The following is a 25,315-nucleotide window of genomic DNA, read 5'->3' as shown; positions in this document are numbered from 1 at the left end:
AAGGAGGTGGTGTTTCTCATTTAGCTCTCCTTACTACGCATTTTATTTTAACTTTTAACGCTGCTTTACTCTTTCTTTTTCAGAGATATTCATCCCTCTGAAACAAGAGAAGGTAAGAGAAGTTATTTTCTCCCTCCTACTCCTGCCCTTCAAATCTATACCTGAGTTTGTCTATGTATTTCATTATTTCCACCTACTTTTGTCCCGTTTTCTTGAAACTGTCTGAAATGTTGGAACTTTTCAGGACTGGTCTCTGTTCAAGGGTGAATTATTTGAATGACATGTGAGCAAACACAGTTTTAAAAGCAGGGGAATCAAAAAAATTAGACTTTCCTTCTACAGAAGCTTTTGTTCCACAAAAAAAAGAGGACTTTCCAATGACATCATTGCCTGCTTAATAGAAAATTCCATCTTTTCCAGGAGACCTTGAAGCTGGTAGAGAAGGTGTACCTAAAAGCCCTATTTCATTAGCTGATGTTGGCTCAGAAGAGTTCTTCCAGAAACTCACCTCCCGTATCTCAGAAATGGTATCTGCAAAAATAAATCAGGGTAAGGAACCTAACAAACACAATCTAATTGGTGTAGAAAAATATGCGATCTTTTTGTAGGTAACATTCAGACTTTAAATATCAGCGAGATTTATGAAGCAGGTTTTGAGACAGTCATCCTACATAAGCATCTGAACACTTGTGAATGTTTAGGACTAAGAATTTTTAGTGGTAGTCCATTCAAACTGCGTGTCTTAGTCTACAATTTTAAACTAGGAAAAAAGCTGTTACAGCAAAATGAGATGCCTAGTGTCCATTTTATGCTTACAGTGTTTATTTAAATAAGTAGGAGCAACTGTAAAGTTGAGAGAGGAGGGCAAGTTGTAAAAATGAAAGCGTATTTTGAACATCTTAGGTATGTCAAGTTCCTCAGATATTCATCACTCCTGAGTCTGAAAGAAATCCTGTGTTGAAGACTTCCCACATCTTCAAGTTCTAGCTCACGATGGGAATTTAACATCAAGTTGAAGCTGAAAACTGTGTGCACAGCTGTGCAGTAATCCAATGATTTGTTGAATTAAATGAAAAATCCTGGTTTGTGAATCACATACTGATGAACTTGTAGTAAAATTTTATCTTGAAGCAAAAATGGCTTTAAACCGAAAGAGGGTAGATTTAGATTAGATGTTAGGAAGAAATTCTTCCCTGTGAGGGCGGTGAGACACTGGCACAGGTTGCCCGGAGAAGCTGTGGCTGCCCCCTCCCTGGCAGTGCTCAAGGCCAAGTTGGATGGGGCTGGGAGCAACCTGGTCTGGTGGGAGGTGTCCCTGCCCGTGGAAGGTGTCCCTGCCCATGGCAGGGGGGTTGCAACAGGATGATCTTTAAGGTCCCTTCCAACCCAACCCATTCTATGATTCTATGAAAAGTTGAAGCATTACCTCTCCTACAAATATTCTTGCAGAGCAGTGGCAATATATGCAGTAGTCATGTATCCTCATGCATTAAGATGTCCCAAATACTTATTTAATCCTAGATATCAATAGCAAATCACACTAAGTACTACAAATGCTCTTCCTAGGGAATATTTGGTTTTATGAAACTGAAAATTGTGATACATTTGCTTCACGTTCAAATAGGAGATCTTTATTTCTCACTTTGCTGTTGCTCTGCCTTTTAGCTACTCTTCGAGTGCCAGGTGCAGAAAGTGACGATGAATCAAAAACTCCCTCTGCATCTCCTCGCCATGGACGATCCCGACCTTCATCCATTGCTCAGGAGTCCTCCTCTGAATCTGAAGATGGGGATTCCAGAGGAGAGGTATGATATCTTTATGGACAAGTTTGGCACAAGGAGAGAACTTTACTTAAAATGACCAGTCTGCTATGGTTTAAGGATCTCCATCGCCTTTCAGGATGTACTTCGCTTTAGTAGGTATATTTAGTAGTTAAATATTGGGTCTGTGATACAGAGCACAGAGAATCAAGCTCTGACGCTCAGCATGTGATCTCGAACAAGTTGTTCAAGTCAACATGGTCAAAACATACCCATTATTTGGCACCTTTTGCTTTCATGGCTGAGCTTCAGAAAGTCAGAGCTTGGTTTTCTGTGGCCTTGGATAGAGTTGGTCAGAAGGATTTTGTTATGAAGTTCTTCATGAGAAAAATAAGAATTTTGTGAAAATTAGAACCTTTTTGGGTGTTCAATTCAAACACTTCCTAAAAAAAAAATAATTAAACTTTGGAAATGTTAACCTATTTTGACATTTTCAAAACAAACCACTGTTTGTTTTGCCTTGGGAGAAAAATCCACTGTTTCATGGTGTAAATCGAAAACACCTCAAATATTCTTGAAAATATGGCCTGACCCTCCTAGAGACTTAGTCTTCTACTTGCAAAAAGCAAACAGTGATTCTCTTTGCTGTACAAGGGCTGGAGAATGAAGCATTAAACACAGAGAAGCACTGATGTGCTGCTGGTGTTACTGTACTCTATTTTCAGATCACAAAATAACTGTCATTTCATGCCTGCAGATCTTTGATGTCTACATGGTCACAGCTGACTACATGCCTGCTGCTCCTGACAAGGAGACCATCACTTTGAAGGAAGGCCAATATGTGGAAGTCCTTGATTCAGCTCATCCTCTGAAATGGCTGGTCAGGACTAAACCCACAAAATCTAGCCCCTCTCGACAGGGTTGGGTATCTCCAGCTTATCTGGACAAGAAATTAAAGGTGACTGCTCATGCTGTGTTTGTTTTTCATACAAAATTGCTTGCTCCTCTCGCAGTTTAGAGCTATCCCTTTTGCAAGGAGCGATGGATGAGATGGTTGTTGAAAGGGTCTGTAACATGATTGGGCTTTTTCATGTTCTGATTAGACATTTCTGTAGATGTGCAGGGGTGCCTGGGATTGAAAGACCTAATCATCCTCTAGCAAAAAAAAAGAAATTTCACACAGGTTTAGGAGTTGTCGAAGGGAACTGTGAACACACGAGGGATATTCCTCAGTGCGCATTGATAAAAGCACTGTTAACTTCAAAGAATAATTTGTCTTTTTTCTTGTATTTCAGTTGTCACCAGAGTGGGGAACAACAGAAGCTCCTGAGTTCCCTGGAGAGTTTGTTTCTGAAGATGAATATAAAAGGAAGCTAAGGTGAGCTTGTGACATTTGGTATTTGCACCTTTCCGTTTTCTTGCCTTTTGAACTAACATGAATGTTGGCATCTATGCCCCTCCTGTCAGAGCCACTGTTTTTGTCCTGCTGAGCCCTGTCACCTCCCCTTTCCCAGAATCAAGCAAATCCTTGATTCTCTCAGACTTGTAATTTTTTATTTTTGGCTGATTTTTACCATTGATGTCAGCCTAGGAAATTCCAGGCTATCTAAACCATACTGGGTAACTTGCAAGAAGAGTTTTACATGATGTAATCCTGGAAACTCTAATTTCACAAAAATCCTCAACTTCAGTACCTCTGTACTTTGGTGTGCCCTGTATCTGAGGAAGTCCCCCAGCATGTCAAGGATAATTGTGATGTTCTGTGCTTTCTTTTTGCTTATTTGTCTTCCCTTCAGTGTTCTTATTCAAGAGCTGTTGATCTCAGAAGAGGATTACATTCAGGATTTACAGTTCCTCCAGACTCATCATCTTAAGTTCACTGAGACCTGTCCCAATGTCCCGGGAGCTGTTGCCAGTCAGAAATCCACCATCTTCAGGAATATTGATGACATTGCTCGCTTCCATTCCAGGTGGGCATTCCCAGGTGCCTTCATTTGAGACCAAAGAGTGGCTCATATAGCTGGTGCCAGAGCCACAGTAACTATCAGCACTGCGAAGGATGTGGAGCACTGGCAGTGTTGAGCTGCAAGGGAACTGATGGTCCTTTTTGGATGATAGAAGATGGCATAGCTTAAGTCAGAGCACAGAGCTGGGACTCCCATAATACCCTTCAGAGCTTCAAGGCTTTGTATGTCCAGCTTATTTATAACCCTTTTAAGCAAATTTAACTGAGAAACAATGAATTACTATAAAAAGGCAGCATGGTCTTACAGGCACTTCAGTGGTATTTTCATAGAGACACCCATTCATCTAAAACTATGGTCGGATCCATGCATTCAACACACACCCGGCTGTAGCAGGCTGCCCAGGTACGACATCGTGGCCCAATGCTTCTGCCTACTCCAAGAAAGGATTTACTGCAGATCTGCTGTTCACAAAGTGACTTCCCAAGGTCCGGGCTGAAATACTTTTGTTTGCCAGGGAGAGGAGGTGTTGTACGATGTCTTATGTGCCTTAGGCTTTCCGTTGCTAAGGACCCTCCTTTTGCACCTTGACACCCTTGCTCTCACGAGAAGTGGCTGTTCTCACGGGAAGTCCCTGCCAACAGCCTAAGAATCACCCTTTCTTCCCTGTTTTCCTACCCTGTGGTCCTCACTTTTGGTTTACCTTAGGGGGGCATCAATAACATGCATGCACAAAGCTCAACAGCCAGTGAGCGTGCAGCATCTTCCCCGATCAACACGTGCTAGCAGCATTGTAAGCAGGAGCAACCAATATGGAGTCTGAGCAGGTTGCAATGAAAAATATATAGCTACTCTGGGGAAATCATTACGGGGGGCACCGCTGCTGCAATGGGGAGGGCTCTTATGTGGGACATCTGGCACTTTTCCTGGCTGGGCCACAAGAATAGATTGCCCTCCTCTTTCCTCCTTCTCTCTCTTCTCCCTCTCCATTTGTTTTTCCCCAAAAGTAACTTAAGCACTAGAGCTGATGTGCATCATCAGCTACTGACACTGCTGAAAGTCTTTGCCTGTGTGAACTTGTCTAAACATCCTTTGTGAAAGAGAGTGAGGATCTCTGTCTTCACTCATGTGGGTGGCTCATTGATCCTTTAGCTGAAGCATAAGGATCTGGGAAGAGAGGTTGACTTCCCAACTTGAGCTAAGCCCTTGAAAATAATCCCTCCCTTCCTTGCAGGGCATTTCATACATTCCAGCTAAGAGGGACAGCATCATGCTAGATGGAAAGGCATTGAGAATTTTAATCCTAACATGGCAACGTCCCTCATCTCCTCCAGTCGTTTCCTTTAGTATGTGCTAACCTGAAATTGCCTGATTTAAAGGTCTTGCTGCTGGGGCTGTGTTCTAGCCCCATTACCTCACCTTCTTCTCAGATGTCCTTTTTCATTTGTCTCCACAGTGTCTTCCTCCGAGGCCTGCAGAACAGTGACACTGATGATGACGTGGCCATGTGCTTTATCAAGCACGAGGCAGAGTTTAATAAGTACATCCAGTACCTGGTGGGGCGGGTACAAGCTGAGTCGATTGTTGTCAGCAAAGCTGTCCAGGATTTCTACAAGGTAAAACAGTAGCCAAAGTACCTGCTGAACATGCATCCTATAACCCACTGCATCAAGAAATGTAGTTATTAATCATGAATGTGATCCTGAAAAGGAAATCATTGCTAAATATAATGATTTTTTATTCACTGTCTAGTTCTTCCTGGTTGATACAATCAATACCGAACATATTCACATATGCTTATGCATGTATGTATATTATAAAGATTATACAGATGATAACGTGGCTGTGATTATGTAATTGTAATTAAGGGATGTTTTAAGGGCCACTACATTATAAGACTAAGCGAACTCACATAAAATATTAGTATAGATAGGAAAATCCTACTCCTACTCACCAGCTAGTCTAGCTTGGTGCTCGCTAGAAAACAAATGCACGTGTTCACACTCACCCCACAGTCACAGATCCCTCAAATTATCAGCAAAAGCGCTCAGCCTCTCTAATGTCCCTGCCTCGATCCTGGGTCTCCTACTCGCAGCTAGTCCAGCTTGAAGTTTGCTCGTGAACTGCACACAGTTGCACCCACGTGCAGCAGGACAGTGGGAAGGATAAGCATCCAGCTCGGTGGCTGATGTCCTAGCACATGGGCCCCATGAGCTGTGCTTCCCGCTCCAGGTGCCGAGACCCTCACTCGCTCCGGTCACTGGCACCGCAAACACACAGACCACTCTCGACCAAGGCCTGACACCAGTTGCAGGCACCGAGTTCACTCACTCCTGCCCTCCCACCCCACCGAAAGAGCTGATCTTTCCTGTCTCACCATCTGGTTCTGCAAGATTTGCATCACGTTTCCCCAGCGTCAGTCCTGCACTGGAGAAGCAGCCAAATTCAGCATTTCGGGCATCTCGCAGTCTAAAATGCTGACTAGCTGGTAAAGGATGGGGAAGGATTACAGATGGCCAAAACGTGGGGTCGTAAGTTCTGGTAGCGCTATCCAACTTTGGCTGAGTTAAGTCTATGAACCAGCATCATATGAGCATTTTCCACGGAGTAATCTTTTCTGTTATTCTTTATAATACCGTTCCGCATCCTTCTGTGTATTTTTGCAGAGGTACACAGATGAAATTTTAATTAATGAAGATCCTTCACAGCCACTTATCCCACCACTGCAGCACTACCTGGAAAAACCCATAAACAGGATCCAGCAGTACCAGACTATAATCAAGGTGAAAAGCTTTTGTTATACACTTACATCTGATAGGTTTATGTTCTGTTTTGTGCATCTTGTGTAGAAAAAGACTTCATTTCGTATTTCTTGGCTTTTTTCTGATGCAACTACAATTGAAAGCTGCTTGAGTAAGTAAGAAAGGCAGTAATCATCACCAGTGATGGTGCTTTTTAAATAGTTTTGTAAATGTAAATCCTGGTAGAGGTTCACAATCTCTAACCCCATGAAGTTCAGCAAGCTTTACCTGAATGATCTTTAAATATATGCGGATGCATATATAAAAAATATGTGCTTATATGCATATAAATACGAATACACATATGTATCTATTCAAGAATGAATTTGCTTCACACATGCAAGATACTAACTTACTAGTTTCTTGCCTTGTGTTTTATACTGACACTATAGTAAGATGAAATTTTTGTTTTCTTGAAAGCTTTGCCCCATTCTACCATCCCAAATTGTTCCATCTTTCAAGCTTTCACCTGTCCAACTACCCTAGATTCTAGCCCAGACCACAAATGAAAGTTTCAAAGCAGCATTTTTTCATGGTATTTTTCCCAGGAAATAGCACTAGGAGAGTCAGAAATATTTCCGTATTCTGGCATTACAGAAGTGATCAGTTTGAATAGTTTGAAGACGGTTCAAATTAAGTTTCTGATTTTGACCCCCTGCCTCCACACAAACACCAACATTTTAAATGGTGTCTTGGAAGACAGAGTGAGCGTGCCTTCATTATGCAGACGAAAAGGATAACTGCCATTTCATATTTTCCCATCCTCTCTTTTTTTTTAAATCTAATAGCAACCCTTAGTTTAACACTGCCACACAAATTGCTTGCCTCATGGTATCGTCAGGGTAACCACAAGAGAAATGTAATTTAGGATTACTTTGGGATTTTTGGTTTTCAGTCACTGAGGCCTATCTGGTATGTGCTTCAACTTTGTCTTTGTTTAATATCAATTGATGTAAGGAAAAGCCAGGCTGGCTAGTCAGTGAGGGTGCAGAATGTGTAGGAAAGAGGAGACTTCAACAGCTAAGCAGGACATGGTGAAAAAATGGGATAAATTTGCTCAGATGAAAGAGCTGGAACAGATACTGCGAAACTCATCAGCGAACAAGGAAATGTACTTTTTTTTTCCCCCTGACTGCCCAGTAACACCTTCTTCATTGATCTACAGGAATTAATCCGAAACAAAGCAAGGAATAGCCAAAACTGCACTTTGTTGGAGCAGGCTTATGCCATTGTGTCTGCACTCACCCGAAGAGCAGAAAACAACCTCCATGTCTCACTCATTGAGAATTACCCAGGGACCTTGGAAAGCCTTGGTGAACCCATCCGACAGGTAACTGGAATTTCTCATCAGTGTTAGTGCTATGCACGTCTTCACTAGTTTCTGAGCAGCCTTAGGTCCTACAAGAAGCTCCTCCAGAAATCATATCTAAAAGAGAATACTCGCTTATCACCTTTCTTGCTGTTCAGCGAGATCAGTTTCTTGGCTTGATTAAGGTTTGAAGCACCAGAGCATAGACACTTACGGAGCAATTCACACATAATGGAGTTATTTGCCTTTGCAACCCACTCATCAAAGAGGAACAGATTTGTTCTGGTACCCCACATGATTTTAAAGCATTTTATTTTTTCCTCCTCCTCTCTTATTATTGGCAAGCTACATGGGCCAGCTCCTGAAATTACTGGCATCAGTGGGTTTTCCTCTTGATTCCTCAAGTGTTAGAAGCCCACTGGGCCTTTTCAATCTACATGCTTTCATTTGACACAGTTCTTTCAAAGAGCCTAGTTTGCTGGGATGCCAGTACAAGGTAGCACAGTTTACATCACAAATGCTCCATGGGAAAACATTAGGTCCATTTATGGATGTTCTCCCACAGCCATTCATATCTCTTCAAAAGGCCCATGTGCTGCTTCAGGTGTCTTTCATGAAACAGATACGTGTTTTAGGAGCACAGGGGAATGATGACCCAGCTATTGGGACACTAGTCTAGGAGTTTCAACGCTTTTACTCCAATTCCTGTTTCTTTGTGGACCTACTGTGTCATGCTGGGAAAGTCATTTACTCTGCCTGTTTGTACCCTACGTCTTCCACGGGAATCACAGTGTACTATTGCTGAGTGGAGTTGTAAGGCAGTGATGACAGTGAGACAATCTGGTGGGGATGTGTCTATCCACATTTAGACATCTGAAAAAAAAAAAAAGCCCTGTGAATCACACCCCAAGAGCTCTTACTTCTCCCTGATGATGCCAGGGGGAACCCGTGTCACTAAGTGAGCAATGTATGTCTGAAGGTATGTGAAATGAATGTCCTGCTCTGGTGAGGAGACCAAGTAAGCATGTGAAGTGTCCACGTAACACACATAACGTTTTCCATTATCATTAGTACTGGTGGTGTATGCCTGCTTGACACAAGCTCTGTATTTTTCTGGCAGCAAAGAATACCATTTAAAGGTCAAAGTAATGACAAACACTGTGTGCACCCGTGTTGGCGCTGTCAGTCTGATGCATCGCCATTAGCATTAGAAACCATCTGCTGTGCTGTAATAAACAATGACACATAAAGTGACAATGTAACAGTAAATATTTGTTATTTGTTCATTGAAAAATTATGGTGAGACGTCATCATGGTAATTATTCCAGAGTTATCACTATGTGCTTCTCCTTCTTTCCTATCAGGGCCACTTCATTGTGTGGGAAGGAGCTCCAGGAGCTAGAATGGCATGGAAAGGACACAAAAGACATGTCTTCCTCTTCAAAAATTACATTGTGATCTGCAAACCAAAGCGAGACACAAAGACAGACACTTACAGTTACATCTTCAGGAACATCATGAAGGTCTGATCTCTGTATGCTCACCTAGAGCCTTTCTCTGTCATTGAGAACTGCATGTTTATACCCAGCTTCTGGTCATCTAAATGAGACATTTCACTGATTCTTTTGAGCTATTCCTTTGTTTCCGAAAGTTTTTGAAGCACAAGTAGAATCTATCTATTCCAAAACCTCTCTGTTATACCTGTCAGAAACATGCCAGAAACCATTAGAAGCATGGGTGGATTTTTACGGTGCAGCAATGACATTAGATGTACAAGTGTTTATTCATCCCTGTCAGCTCACTGAGTTAACTGCATAAGTACATGGTATTTTGCTGTCTATAGTATTTTCTAGCATTTGTAGATCTTTGGTTTTGGCAGCCTGCAGGAAATGCTGGTTTAGTCATATGCTACATTCCCAGTGGTTATCTCTGCTGGTTATGTCCTTTCCTGGCATCAATTGCTGTTTAGAAATGAAAAATGCAGAGGATCTGACCAGCTCATCGTCAGACATTCAGAGCTTAGGTTAAAACGGCAAGAAATTGCAGAAATTTTTCCAAGGCAGTAGATGTTCAACTCTAGTAAAAACAAAAAAACCAAACAAAAACCCCATGGAGTGTTTGAGCCCAGTCAGGGCCTTCTGAAAGTCCTTATCTCTGTCCTCGTTGGCATTGACAGGCAGATTTTACTTTCTGAGAGGCAAAAAAAAAAAGAGGATGCTTTGTCTGGAGAGTGCCTGCTCTGTAATTTCTTTTCTAGTCCCTAATGTGCTGTTCCTGGGCCGAACAGTGCTGTACTGCAGGGTTGGTGTGTCCCACCCTGGGATACCCTTTAATGGTGGTCATTATTTTCCTGAAATGTGATAATTACTCCCAGGAAAATGCTGCCTGGTAACCAGAAAGTCAGGTATATACCACAGAAAGGATTGCAAAGTGACCCTAATTGCTATTCATCCAAAAGCATATTGCATTGCTCATGCAGCCCAAAAAATCTTTAAAAATGGTGTAAATTATCCTTTTTGCTGTTGCAGCATCTAATATAGCTTTAATGGGAACAGCACAACTCATGCCCACTGAAGAGTGTACACACTGGTAGCAGGAGGCTTGCTTTTAATTGTTTAAGAGTTGTTTCTATTTCAAACCTTGAAGATGGTTCTGGTTCAGAAAGGCTAGGTCCAGATCTGAACTGTCCTAAACTCCAGGATTTCAGCTGTGGGAAAGGTTCTGGCTGAAATTCAGCCCTAAGAACCCAGGTTGTATGTTGACTTTCTTGTCCTGCTGTCACGCAGCTGAACAACATAGATGTGAATGACCTTGTGGAAGGGGATGACCGGGCGTTTGAGATCTGGCACGAACGGGAAGACTTGGTCCGCAAGTACCTCCTTCAGGCACGTACGGTGAATATCAAGAACTCCTGGGTGAAGGAGATCTGTGGCATACAGCAGCGGATCAGCGAGCCTGTCTGGAGTGAGTATGGCCCAAGATATCCCAAACCTCCTAGGTTTTGTTGGGTGGTCTCCCTGATTCAGGAAAGAGATTAGCAAAAGATGGAGAGAAACCATCCAGGGTCATTTGCCACCAACTGAACAAGGGTTAGAGGTTTTCCCTCAATCATATCACAGACTGCTGTAAATAACAACTCACGTGACTTGACGGCACGCAGTAAGCTGTAACTGAATGGTTATGGCAGTGTTGGGTCCTCCATCTGAGCTGGGGAAGGCACTTTTAGCAGGTTGACTCTACCCATTTACCATCATGGGAGCCAAGACTCTAAATCCCTGAAGTCATTAAGTTTACATGACAGAGGTCCCAGAGGACCTGTATAGGTTTCCAGACAACAGCAGGGCAGATGAGTAACTTTCTAATTACTCTTCAACGTCCATAACCCAAGTGTGGAAAACACAGGCTGATGAGCTGAGAAGAGCTGGCTATCCCTGACCACGTCAAGTGATGTGGGTTGCCTTTGGTGGAGGATCAGAGTCAGAGACCAAAGTGGTTGCTCAGTTCTCTGTCTTCATTTTCATACGTTCTTATCAATAAGCAGAGGATGTAATTTCCCAGCAAAATAGCCCAGAAAATGCACATCACTGGAGAAGACAAATACATTATTGAAGCTTCTAAAACACAAACTGCAGCGTTTACACGAGAGATGCATTTGGTCTGCCAGGGATTGCAGGAGGGTAGATGACCACCAAATTTGGTGACAAAGGTCCCAGCCCACTACATGAAGAGCATCAGACTCCAGTAGGGAAAAGTAGTCTCAGGACCTGCCCCAGAGTCCTGCTCACACCAGTATAAAGCCCCCCATGACTTTGTTGGGTACCAAATCCTCCACTCAACTTTTGGCTCACATTGCTTTATCTGGGCACATGGGTTTACTTTGGATTTTTATCTTGTCATTCAGGCTGCTTCATCCTCACTATCGTTTGAAATTCCACCAATTTTCTATCCACAAAATTTATCATCAGGAATATTGGATCTTTATCGCCCAGGTGTAAGCTAGAAACAGTGTAAGGAAATTTGGCATCTTCAAGTGCCAGACCAGAGTTGGTTTTAGTGTATATACACTGAAAACAAGTCTGGGCATTTTATTTTTGTGCTTTTAGTGAGGTGTTCTAATGAGGAAGACTATCAGAATAATTTTGCATAATTCCATATGGTCATAATAAGTTAAAATAAAAGTCCCTTAAAAAAGCATAGATTTTATTGTATGGAGACCAACAGAACACTAGTTTGGCTATCAAGGGTCCATTTTAATTGGGGAATTATCTTAACTGTGACAGCTGTGTGGTGCCTGAATAATGGATGTGCTTATCAAAATCATGGCCTAAAATACTTCCAAATCAGCAACAAATCCCATTTTTTAATGTCCCATCTCTGCAGTCAACAACAGACATTTGACAGACTGAGTTTGGTCTAGATAAGCAAGGACAGCATGTCACCTGGAAAGTGATTAGCTGCTAAAATTTCCTGTTCAGCTTTCCATTCTGAACCTCACAGATTTGCAAAAATTATACCTATTCTTATCTTACTTTACAGCAGCCATCCTAGGGACAGAGCTCCCCTCCTCCGGACTAACACGCTTATTCTGATATTTCAGTACCTCCAGACTTCGAGGAAGAACTGGCGGACTGTACAGCTGAGCTGGGAGAGACAGTCAAGCTGGCTTGCAAAGTTACAGGCTCTCCCAAGCCATCTGTCAGCTGGTACAAAGGTATGAGCAGCAAGTCACGAAATTTATCCTCCAAATTTGTTCTCTGGCTGTATTGCTTTGCGCTAATTGGTTAGTGGTAATCTAAAAGCTGACCAGCTAGAGAAACGCAAGTCTGGTCTTAAAAGTTAGCCATGAAGCAACCCAGGTAACACAGATCTTCCTATGAGCTAATATACCCTCCTTTCTCGGGTTTGCCTATTAGCCCATATGAAGCGACATCTTGTGGCAGTTAGGCTGTTGCAAATCTGCGGTGGGTAAGAAAAACTTCTCTACGCAAAGTCAGACAAGTAGAGACGTCCTTCGTTAACGATGCGCACCGGGAGACATGGGATCCTTCCCAAAGATGTCCGCCTGCACGTTGCAGTCAACAGATATTTATATATTAAATTCATACAGATTCAGTCTATACAATGCATATGCATTATCATCCTCTCGATGATTGGTTCTTCTTTTCTCGCTTCTGATGCAAATGAGTGCGCAGCCTCTGTCGTCGTCTTCTGTTGTTCTCTTTTGAGTAGGGGGTATAATTTGGGTAAGTGGTCCGTGAGTTAGAAGTCTCGACCACTCCCTGAATTGACTGTGTTTGGTCAAGGAACATGTCCTTGGCTCGTAGGCTCTTGGCTTGTACCTACTTTGGTCATGATTCAAAGGTTATACACAAGGGGTACCATCATAAATCCTGCCTTGCAGACATCTTGGACTACAACAGACTGTCCTTGTTTCTAACCACCAACAGGTCATTGGTTAATGAATACCTTAGGCCTGGGACTTTACAGGGGTATGCTAGCAGCGTTGGCAATACGGATTTTATTTTATATTTGATCTTTTATTCCATTTGAGACTTATCTTCCCAAAAATAATCATTAGTCTCTCCTACTAATATCCATTAATTAGAATTCTTGATATTTAAATCAAGATGGGAAAAGTAAGGGGGTTTCTAAGGAGTATTCCAAAATCCTAAATCCGGTGATATCTTCAACAAGACAACTTCTAGTAAATTAGCAACTTGTTTCAACTAGCTCAGATGTTTCCATGTCATAGCACTGGCAGCTGTGGACATACTCTTTTCCCCACCATTACTGTATCGCAGAGGAAAGCTCTGCTATAACTTCACTCCTTGTAAAGATCTGTTCAGCATGTTTACAGCCACTTTGGAGGCATTCCTTTGGCTAGCAAATCAGAGCTATAACTGCACAGCACGTACGCTGGGAGAATTTCACTTTTAAATGAGGATTGATGATGTACGAGGTCCCTCAACAGTGCTTTGCCCAGAGGATGTTTTGTAGAGAGCTGGATGAAGATGGAAGAGCTCATTCCTCAACTACCAACACCAGCTGCAGTAAAGGAAATCTCACTCCTCTCAAACCGAAAAGCTGGATGAAACTTTCAAGGTGAAAAAGCAATTGATACTAAGCTATTTAAAAACGAATTTATTTCCCTTTGTCTTTAAGATGGAAAGCCTGTGGAGGTGGATCCCCATCACATTATAATAGAAGATCCTGATGGTTCCTGCACATTGATCTTGGACAACCTAACAGGTGTTGACTCAGGACAGTACATGTGCTTTGCTTCCAGTCCTGCTGGTAATGCCAGTACCTTAGGAAAGATCCTTGTTCAAGGTAAAGTCCTGCACAGATGCATTGTTTTAAAGGGTTCTCCTATATAATACCTTAAACACGAATATTAAGACATTCTATAAGTTCTGTATAAGACCTGGATAACACTGGATAATACTTAAAAAACTATTTGTTGTGCAGGTGTAGTCAATTGTTCTTACATCAAAAAACTTGGTCTTTACTGTTCTGTGTGCAGACATTATGAGAATTATCTGGTCAGGGACACATCCTTGATATCTGGTCGTATTTCCAGCTACCAGCTACATTTATCCTTGTTTTGCAGTGCCACCACGGTTTGTGAACAAGGTTAGAAATGCTTACCTTGTTGAAGGTGAAGATGCTCAGTTTACCTGTACTATCGAAGGAGCACCTAGGCCTCAAATCAGGTCAGTTCTTCAAGTCACACTGCAATAATTCCTGTTTTCCCATTTTGCATGGTCAGAGGAGTCTCCTGCCCTTTCTTTTCAAGGCGATGACCCTTTCTTCTCTGTGTCTTCCACCTTAACCCAATCCTATTGCTAGCTTTTCCCAATCCCAACATGCCTGAAATTCTCAGCAATTTATTCTAGGTAACATCTGAAAAGAAATACCTACAGGTAATCCCTGACACAGGTCTGTATCAGACCTAATGCCCTGACAACATTTTATCATTTCTTTATCCTCCCTGCCTGATTTTATCAGCAACCAGTCTGGGTTATTCAGACAAAAATCTTAGCGTATCTTCTCATTATTTGAAGACCTTTTCCATGTATTGACTGACGAGATTTCTTGAGAAGAATCTCATAAACCTGTGCAGTTTAGTATCCATGTGTGATCTACCTACCTGTAGACCTATCTTCTAGGATCCAGACGTTTGCCTAATGATTAACTCTTGAGTTGTTTGCCCTGTTTGCCCGCTGGTCTGACAGATGGATCAGTGAGCTGGGAACTTCTTGACTCTGCATATTTTTCCCTGCCTTATACTCAGTGCCTTCTCATGCAGATGGTACAAAGACGGTGTACTGTTGAAGGACACAAGTAAATATCAGACTTTCAGTGAACCACGGAGTGGCATAATAGTGCTGGTGGTCAAGAACCTTTCCAATGAAGATATGGGACACTATGAATGTGAGGTAAGTTCAGAGAGATTTAAAGATCTCACATGACATAGGTAGGAGAATTCATTTTACTGGGAGAGCGCTGATGCATGAGATTAGTGGCTGAGTAATTGTTGCCACCTGCTGTATAAAAAGAGTTTATACAAAGTCAGGGTCTCCTGAACTAGATCTGGATTATGAACACCAACAAGCTTCAGAATATTCTGATCTGAGAGTTTGATGGTTCAAATAATAATTGAGTGAGCTTGTTCTGTAGCTTAAGTTCAGATCCGTATCTCTAGAGGTACTTCTTAGAAAGTTTAGGACCATTCTGACATGCCATTTTGTTTCTGAACCATCTAAATTCAAATAGATTCATGCTGCTACAAAGAAACCATTCAAAGCCAAAAGAAAGAAATTAAATCTAAATGGAAGTCTAAACCACTGAAGTTCCTGTTTATTTAGCAAGTGTACATGGAAGTATCTAAAAAATTAAAATAAATGTGATGTAAAATATATTCTAAAAATTAGTCATAGTCTATGTATTCATTGTAATAAAATAGTAATAAATTCTCAGGGCTCAGCAATAAAAACAGTTGACCTTGATTTAGGAAATTAGCATGGATCAGCCCACTCATGGTAAACAGCTCAGCTCACAGCAACTTCACAGCTATTCCACCGAATTTTTTAGGCAGTTTGATATATTTTAAAGACTTCTACCAGAATTTTAGCAAAATCACGCTACCTTGCACTTGCCATTAGCTAAGATCCCAAGGTCCAGTATTCCCTTGGCTGAGTAAGACTTGGTAGATTAAAGGATGACAAACAAACAAACAAACAAAACCCTTTAATTACCACCTAAATGGCATACAGCAGGAATCTGTGCCTGTTGGTAGAGACTGAGTTACCTCCGGACCAAGTCACAGGCTGCAGAGCAAACTGCAGATAAGTAGTTGGCTGATGTGCCGTAAATTGCCCGTGCGAGTCATTCGTGGTAAAGCGTTATCATGAACTCCACGGAGCAGCAATGTGTTCATTCAAACTCTAGCTTTGGTTTGGGGTCACATCTTCATCCCCTTCTGTTGTCATGTAATTGCAATGAATTTGTAACATAGTACAGGAAGGTTTTATGAACCAAAACCATCCTGCGTTTCATTCGGTACTGCATGGTTCTCTTCAGCTGGTGAACAGATTAGGGTCTGCAAAAAGTGGAGCAGAACTTTACCATCACAGTGCTGCAGCCCTGACTCAGGAGAGGAGAGGAGACCAAGCCATTACCATAGAAGGTATGATCCTTGACCAGCTCTGTAAGTATGTCAGTGAATTACTCTAAAACCACCTCACTGAGGATCGAATAAGTTTCCCATCTTATCCATGTTGATTGTTGGTGTACATGTATCTGTATGTCTGTCAAGATGTGCATGGGTATACTGCAGCTCAGCTCTATACCCATCACCATCTGTTGATTTCCAAACCTGGCAAATCAACTTCATCATATAACGCTCATAAATGCATTATATGACAAAGGAGGAGCAAATAAAGGGTATGTCGCACCACCGCTAGTGCAAGAAAAATGTTTGTATTCCTGTTCGAATACTTGAAACTGTGTGCCAGCTTGGCAGACCATGAGTTAAGCACTGCTAAGTAAAAACAGAGGCCAGTAAGTAAAGCTGCAGGCATATTGTGATCGTTTCTGAAATACCGCCGAAGACCATCTGGAATGACTGAGAAAGCAGAACTGACAGCAGCATATCCTGAGCAATGTTAGTTCATCCATTATCTAGGACTGTTCAGGTATTGCATATCACATAGTCACAGAAGCTATTCTTTTTTTTTTTTTTGCATGTTTCACCTGATTTTGTAGGGTGACAGGAACTGATTTTTCACCTATCCAACAACGCATTTCTTTCTTAACACCTTTAAGATGTGACTGCCTGAAGCCCCCTTCTTATCAAAGGGATTTCCACAAGCAGTGTGTTAGGCACACGTGCTATAAACCCATCACAACCGAGTTTAGATCAGTGGCCACATCTGCACAAGGAACATTTCCTGACACAGGAAACTGGTTCTTTGTACATCTTAGAAGTGCCCTTGGCTGGCTGAGCACGGGCCAGCCAGCGCTGACTCTCTCAAACAGCTCCCAGAAGCAATTCAAGAGATAATACAGCCAAGGGGCCATCTATAACAGATAAAAGATAGCTTACTGGTTTGGAGGGTAAGAGAGAGGACTAGGATAGGCACAGGGCATTCCATGCCAGCAAACCTTGGTGTCAAAGAGCTGACTCACATGTGGTTAGTGGAGACACGGCCAACAAAAGCCAGACGTTTGTCAACAGCTGTAGAACCTTCTTTCCTCATCTTCAGTGTTTTCATATTGTCTTGTGATAATAGCAGGGGTTCAAGTGTGCTTTTGACAGGGGATAACTGTTATTATCAACATTCATTAAGAGCCATCAAAAATATAAGCATTCTGACTCAAGAAGCTTCTGAGCAGCAAATGACTGAAGTCTGGAAAAATATTCAGGGAAAATAGTACTCCACTCATAATCATTTCCATCATTTCCTTAGGCCTCTGCTGTTGACCCTGTCTGAGACAGGGTCCTGGTCTGGATGGGCTTTTGGGCTAGTCCTCTGTAGACACTAATACTGTATTATTACATCAGGAGGATTCAGACACAATAGGCTATTAAAGTTAGTATCCTGATCTATGTATTTTCTTGGTTTTATGTTTGCTTTCCTTGTAGTCCTTTCCCAGAGTACCATCAAATCATTCAAAAGCATTACAGGGAGAATGGTGTTAGGAACACACCTTGAAGTACTTGAATGCTTTGTCCTTGCTATGCCCTAAAGAGAGAAAAACAAGTTGTACGCAGGATGTAGAAGAACACAAACAAATCACTGTTAGGGTGGCATATCTTGATGAAGTTCCCTTGTACCAAGGCAGAAGACATTATAAAAACAAACAAGGGTTGTAAAACAGTGTTAGGAGCGTTGTTCAGCTCTTGAGGTTGCAAATATATATGTTCAGCCACGAATTACTCATGTGCTGTTATTCCTGCAGTCGTAAATAAAAAATTTCATGAGCTTGGTTGAAGAAATATAATTGGAGTTTGCCTGGAAGCTTCAGAAATGTTCTGAAATAGTTTTTGGTCTGTGATGTGCAATTGCTTGAACTAGGTAATAGGGAAGGAAATAGATCCCTGAGTCAACTCCAGGGCGGAACAGAGGGAGAGCTGCTTCAGGCCAATGGAGCAAAGAGCAGGCTCATCCATGGAGCAAGAGGATTGTTCTGAGCAGAGTCGCATCAGGGATGCATTTGGCATAATGCAGTTGACCAAGGAGGGAATTCGTTGCTTTCTTGAGATTCAATAACCAGCCTTGATCTACCTATGGAAAAATCAGGTTCATCTGGCAAAGAACTGGAGGACGGATGGATCTCATGAAGGCTTTCTCTTTCCATCCTTACAATCCTTTCTATTTGTGAAAATGGGATTATTTGTAACTTCACCAAGAGGACAACATTACTGCTGTGTGGTACCATTACAAGAGAAAACAGATACTGTGTCTGTTTCCTAGCTCACCTGCATGGTGGCTCTGAGTTTTACCTGATTTATCGTTGGTTCTGCGAGATGACTACTGTCAGAGTCTCCTGAGGCACCCAAGGGGCTTTAGTTGCAACTATTTCAGTTTTTATCCTCCTGCCTTTCTGTACTGTTTGTTATACTGAACCAAACCTACTGTCACAACTGGGGATACCATTAGTACAGTGGTTTATGAGCCCTGACCTGCAGTCAGTGACGGTCCACAGTCCAACACCATGGGTCTCAAAACCAAACTTCTCGTTAGGTTTAAATTCACACTATGGGAATTTGCTGATCCATTGGACGGACCAAATCCAAAAAGGATGGAAACCACTGAACTAAGGGGTCCCCTCGTAAGCAGCCACAGCTTGGGCTGCACGCCTGAAACGCTGAGATCTGCCTTCAACTACACCCGGTCACTGCACTGAAGTCAATGGAGAGTTGCTTTAAAAATCCTTTTTCTGTGGATATTGGAAGAATTTTAGACAGTTAAAAAAAAAATAAGTGTAACTGAAAGAAGATCCTTCTCTCTGACTTCCAGTTGACTGTCTGCTTTGCACCTTGCTGCTTAACCTGCACACGGCAGATCTGGGCTGATGTGCTCTGGCCTCCCTTTTTAACGTGCTACTATTGTGATTCATTCATCCCAGGCTCACTAACTTGTTCATTTTTTAAGAAAAAGAAAGCCCAGTGTTTTTGAAAGGTGTTGCATCTTCATACGGCTGTGCAGGTCCGGCACGTGTAATGAGACAGTTGATAGTAGGGGAAGGAGTCAGCCACACAAGTGGATATAAGCAAAACCATGACGAAGAACACTCAGCACAGTTAAAGCCAGGCAACGGGAATCTCTTCAACACAGTCTTGCCTTAGTTCTCCTTCAGAGCTATGGGCAAGTTGTTTAGTTGCCTTGTTTGTTAATACCCACCTTGCAGGGAAAAGCTAAATATTCTGAGGCTTTCAAATGGAAGATAGTTTTAAAACACAGAGGACCATTAGATCTCCTAGTGCTACCCTTTTACGGTAGAAATGAGGCGTAGGAGTTTGTCCCCCCGAACTTTTTAAAGTTCCCTGGTTGGGGTGATATTTAGGATATTTATCTTGTTTTTTTTTATTCTGTTGGCATCATTGGTTGGTGTCATTTTGGGGCTGGCCACGTGGTTTTCAGCGCAAATTCCAGAGAGCACAATCTGCCTTTACAACCATCTCCGTCACTGCAGGAATAGAGCCCGTTTTTTTTTAGAAAGAGCGTAAAACAATTGCATCTCACTCAGGGAACAGTGTTATGCCCATGAATGGCTCATCATAGCAGTTCACGTCAGATTTGTGCATCCCCTGTTGCAGATTAATCTCCTAAGCGTAGCAGAGGAGGGGTGAAAGCAGAGCAGTGCTCCTGTGCTACACGCCAGCAGCGTGTACTGTGCAGGAAAAATACGTTTATGCTTCTGTGAGTGGAGAAAGCAGCCTTAAAATTTGTAATAAAAGGCCATGAACCACCTTTCATCCATTCAGACCAACAAGAACTGACTTATCCTAAATGTTTCATCACTTGTAAGTCAATGATTTAACGTATTAACCGGAGGAGTCTAGTCCTATAGCAGCACTGGCTGATCCTAATGCTTACAGCTCTTAACCTGCTTATCAGGGGCTCCTGCTTTGCAAAGCTGTTTTCCTAAAACGCTATTAAACGAGTTGAAATGATAAATCCGGTGCTAAAACGGATGCAGAATATTTTCCTCTCAGGGGAAAGAAAAAAAAAAAACAAACCCAAATTCTCTCATCCTACTTTCATGTGGTTCTATCCTTCATATAGAATTGCTTAAATCCTCCGTCACACCTCGGACAGCACATATAAAATTCATCTGTCATGCACGAAACTGCGAGTCCTCAGGACCCATGTACTATACGCCCTTTACAGCTTTCTCATCCCAGGCCTGCTGACCTTTGAATATTGAATCCCTTTGACATCTGACGTACAGAAGTGTTGCAGTGGTGCCAGTCGGGAGGACTGCAAGAACAGACATTAATAGAACAAACATTAAAGAGACTTGCTTTTACAGACATTGGGGGATTTCATTAAGTACATATTTAATTATCATATAAATACAGTTGTTAAAATAACTGTATAAAACATCTATGTTTAGGTGTAAAATCAAATGAACTTCTATTTACATCAGAACTTGCTGCTTATGGAGTAATCTGATGATATTATTTGATGAGATTTTCTAAAAGCTATGTAAAAATTCCACAATATTGATTTAAGAGGTTAAAAAAAATCAGAGAGAACTTCTAACCTGGGTGCAGTAAATTGTTCAAGCACTCAGTTCATCTTCCATCATTGTATATTTATCATTCCATCATTGAAAAAAGGTTTTGAATTATTTTAAAGGTATTAACTAAGGATGGGTAAACAGTTATATTGTAATTACGTTCAGAGATAAACGTTTGAAAGGAATTTTGCCCTTTACTTACCCAGTAAGCTATAAACTCTAATTTCCAAACAGATTTTGTTTAAAACCACCTAATTCTGCTGTAAGTCCTTTGACTCTGTTGGAAATTATTCCATATTTTCCCATGCGCAAGTGAGACAAGGCTCTGCAAAGAAAACATAGAGCTGTAGGTCAGATATTAACATCGACATTTGCACAAAATTCTTCTTCATTATGCTGGGATTTGTTGTTTTACCTAGCGGCAGAAGAAAGCCCTTGGAAGCTAAGTGGAAGGAAAATTAGGTTAAACTATTCCATCTAATATTGTAGTTGTATTTTTAATTTTCACCCAGAGCAGTTTTGGGATGCTATTGAAAACATCAGCACTTATTATAAGTTATTTAACAAATAATACAGACACTATAAATTCCCTGGGCAAGAACTGTTATGATTTTATAGATCTATTTTTAAGTTGCAGTTCTCTTTCAATTGTACCAATGGAAAACTACCAGAGCTTATTTATTATAGGATGGCTGGAAGACTGCAAACCAATTGCTGGACAAATTACTTTGAGAATAAATTATGGGCTTTTTAGAAACTTTACTAGTTTATTAAATAAAAAGTGGGGCTTGCTGTTGTTTTTTTCTAGATCTCAAAAAGGTTCAGCACTTCAGAGCGTGTTCAAACCAGTCTGGTTCAAACAGTGCCTTAATTTTATTCCAGCAGATAGAATGGGAACCTGCCAAAAATCTCTATTAGCTCTTCAAATGGTATCTTTCTTATTTCTAAAAATGTCAATTTTAAGACATATTTGCAAAATCATTACTTTTCATTTGATCTTGAGATGCATCAACAGCTTCTAGTTTGTTATGGGACAAGGGGCGGGAAAAATCGCAAATTACAGCAAAAAAAAGAGATGGAGTAGATATTAGGTGTATTACAGGGCTCTCCTGGGTTTCCTACAGGGTTTTTTTTGATGCTGATTTTCTGTACTGATGATAATGATTTTCGTTTGCATTGTTATCAGCTTGGATTTTGCATTTAGTCCACAAAAGCTTGGAAATGGTTCAGTGTTTAGGGAAAATCTTTTTTCTAGTAGGTGAGATCACAATTTAAAGAATTTCAGCTCTCCAGGATTTTCTAGACAAAGGCATTTTCAGGTTTCTCACACCATCACTAGCTTATTATAGGAAAAATACCAATAAAATAACAAAAGGACTTTGTTTTCTAGCTTTGACCTGCCAAACAAAACCACCAGAATCTCATGGTAGAAAAAAATAGGTTTTCCAATACTGTTCTCCACAAAATATTTAATTTCAAAGCTAAATCATTCACTATTCAGAGAACACTCTGAATTCTCATTCTTGGTCAGAAACACTAAAGATGATGCTGGAAATAACCACAGAAAGCATGGATGGGATGGTACAGTTGGTTTTTTTCACTCCAGTTTATTTTGAATAACTGAGCAAAGTTAATTTAATCATTTCAGCTTTTGCCTTTCTTTAACCCCATGCTGTTCATACTGTTTTCTTTGTAGTCACTGAACAAGAGACTAAAGTGCCCAAGAAAACCATCATCATGTAAGTGCTGATTATTTATTTTTTTGGTAACACTTGTGTTTTGCCTTGCTGCCTATGCATGACCCAATAACAAGCTTGTGTTCATTGGCCATGCAAGTGTGTTCATTCCCATCCTACCAGACCTCATGGTATTCTGCGCTATGCAAAGTGACTACCTGAAAAAAAAATCTTACTATCCCTCTCAAAAAATAGCAGCACTGGTGTTAGACACAGCCTGGGTCAGCTTTTTTATGATATTACATGTGAAAAAACTCCACTGAACAGTGCCAGAGCTGCACCGAAGTTCAAGAAGGTAGAGTCTGATTCTCGATGTCGAAAAGAAACCAGCTTTGAGAACTGGCTACTTGAAAAAAATGTACAAATTTAACAAATATCCCATAGCTTACAGTGATTTCTGTGTTTCTTAAATTTTTCAGGAAAGCCTTTTACGCTGAAGCAGAAGGAAGATGCCTATTTTTATCCCCTTCTGTTTCTATATTTCTTATATGAAATTTTGTCCTCATAATGACTTGGTCTTTTTGGATACTTTGAGCCTGGTTTATATTGGGTGCCTATAACATATAAAGATTAATTGTAGCAAAAAGCGGTACTTTCTCAGTCATATGTAGACCAGAAGCTCATCAGCCATTAAAATCTTAATCTTCTTGTTTTCAAGTATCATCAACAAATATATAATAAAATTGTTTCATATGCTGGAAGAGGGACATTGCCCTTCTGTGGTAGACCTTCAGAGCACCTCCAAGCTATTCAAATAATGTCCTGGTAGCAGGTGACTATACAATGGATATTTTGGGGCAATGCATTCCCTCGAGAGTTGTGCTATTGCTAAAACCAGTCCTTGACTTGGACGTGATGCTAAAGCTGACTTCATGTACTTTTGTTAGGTGGTGAGGAGGATGTGTGAAATGACAACTGAAATACAGTTAAGAGTTGCTTACCTTTTATCTCCTTTATTATTTTCTATGATGACTGTTTCTTATGATCCATGCACTTAGCCCATCTGGAGCCAGTGGCTTACGAAAAGACATGTGCCCCCTCCTAGCAGTTTCCACCTTGAATAGGCAGAGAGGAGACAGGAGAGGCAAGAAGGGTTCTGCCTTCGACCCTCTGTCTGGCACATCAGTTCAGGCACTAGATGTTTTTACCCTCCAAAGACCAGAAAATGAAGGTGTTTCTGCCTGTAGCATCAAAAATGACTAAGGTTCAGATACAGATAAAAAGAGAAATATTTTTTGATATTGCATTCAGAAACATCCCGAGAAAGTCATGAGCAGGAAAGAATCACTCAGAGCCAGACCATGCCTAAAGCTTAGTAAATCTCATCTACCTACATCTCTGTGCCTGTAAATCACCTGGAGGGATGCCTTTATTTTACATCTCTCCCCAGTCAGCTAATAGTACTCCTTTTCCCTTCATGATTTCAGATCACAAGCAGCAGCATTAATATTAGTTGATTAAATAATATTAAACCAATACAAAATACCATCGTTAAGCTGATTTCTAAATTTCTGACATGTAAATTCCATAGATTATTGCTTTGGACAGTTCAAGAAGTGGTTCCTAAATTAAGGGCTGCAGCCCCAAAGGAGGTTGGGACATTTATGAGTGGGATCTCAGAAGAACAGAAATCCCCCTCCTTTTGCTGGTGGATGGGGTCATGAACTCACTAGAGTGGACCTTAGCTGGAATTGGGATAGTAATGGGGTAAAGTTTGGGAACAACTCTCTAAGGGCACATTCCAGCTCTCCTTAACATGTAGTGAGCTGAGGAACAGAAGCAGCTTTGAAACTACTAGCCAAAACCAACGGATCCTTTAGAGATGGGATTGAACAATGGCTCTATCTGCAAATCCCAGACCCAAAAAAAGCATTTTAACCTTGCAATGTAGAGCAAAGTCTAGCGCAAGCACTCATGGATTCATTCTCATCTTTGTCTAAAATGATTGAGTTGTGTGTAATTCAGACAGGCACCGTGGCCATTACGAAGGCTCTACATAGACCTTAAAGCTCCATAGCAAAACCATAGAAAACTTGAGGGAAGGAGTAAAGCCGTGGAAACGAGCAGTAGAAGAGAGGGTGCTCTGGAAGAAAAGAAATGTCACTGTAGATGAGCCAGTCCTGGATTTCACTGCATCCTCAAAGGGAGAGATTGATGGTGGAAAGAAATCTGCTCTCCATAGGAGGAGGCAGTATCAGTCTCCAAAAATGAGACCAGTAGATGAGAAAGGCTACAAGATAGCCAAGAGGACTGGTCTTCCATGATGGTTAGACAAACGCAACAGGAGAGTCTCTCCTTTCACAAGGACCCCTTCCACCCTTCTCTGCGTCTCAGTGCATGAGCCAGAGCAGAGATGGCTGGAGAGCAGAGCTGGTGACTTTCAGCCGTATGTGGCTGTGACTAGAGGCTGGAGGAGAAAGAGAGAAGTGAAAAAGCTATTGGCTTGATTCATAACCATTCTTCCCCACTTCAGGCCATTGTCTTTACCCTTCAG

The 25,315-nt window shown here is 41.4% G+C and overlaps 1 protein-coding gene across 1 annotated transcript in view; it reads left to right on the top strand.

The window, feature by feature from the left end:
- Positions 1 to 25,315, top strand: part of OBSCN (obscurin, cytoskeletal calmodulin and titin-interacting RhoGEF) — a 179,267-nt gene that overhangs the window by 121,171 nt on the left and 32,781 nt on the right. The window contains exons 77-92 of the mRNA XM_086467362.1: positions 84 to 112; positions 421 to 549; positions 1,666 to 1,805; positions 2,518 to 2,718; positions 3,056 to 3,138; positions 3,557 to 3,730; positions 5,181 to 5,340; positions 6,391 to 6,507; positions 7,691 to 7,855; positions 9,199 to 9,357; positions 10,621 to 10,798; positions 12,432 to 12,545; positions 13,997 to 14,164; positions 14,445 to 14,547; positions 15,144 to 15,273; positions 16,418 to 16,523. Coding sequence (XP_086323488.1) covers positions 84 to 112; positions 421 to 549; positions 1,666 to 1,805; positions 2,518 to 2,718; positions 3,056 to 3,138; positions 3,557 to 3,730; positions 5,181 to 5,340; positions 6,391 to 6,507; positions 7,691 to 7,855; positions 9,199 to 9,357; positions 10,621 to 10,798; positions 12,432 to 12,545; positions 13,997 to 14,164; positions 14,445 to 14,547; positions 15,144 to 15,273; positions 16,418 to 16,523 — 2,156 coding nt within the window. The remainder of the gene's footprint in view (positions 1 to 83; positions 113 to 420; positions 550 to 1,665; positions 1,806 to 2,517; positions 2,719 to 3,055; positions 3,139 to 3,556; positions 3,731 to 5,180; positions 5,341 to 6,390; positions 6,508 to 7,690; positions 7,856 to 9,198; positions 9,358 to 10,620; positions 10,799 to 12,431; positions 12,546 to 13,996; positions 14,165 to 14,444; positions 14,548 to 15,143; positions 15,274 to 16,417; positions 16,524 to 25,315) is intronic.

Source organism: Leptosomus discolor, chromosome 6 (assembly GCF_034619465.1).
Source record: "Leptosomus discolor isolate bLepDis1 chromosome 6, bLepDis1.hap2, whole genome shotgun sequence".
In the NCBI taxonomy this organism is placed as follows: Eukaryota; Metazoa; Chordata; class Aves; order Leptosomiformes; family Leptosomidae; genus Leptosomus; species Leptosomus discolor.
This window is presented reverse-complemented; position numbering and strand designations above follow the sequence as displayed.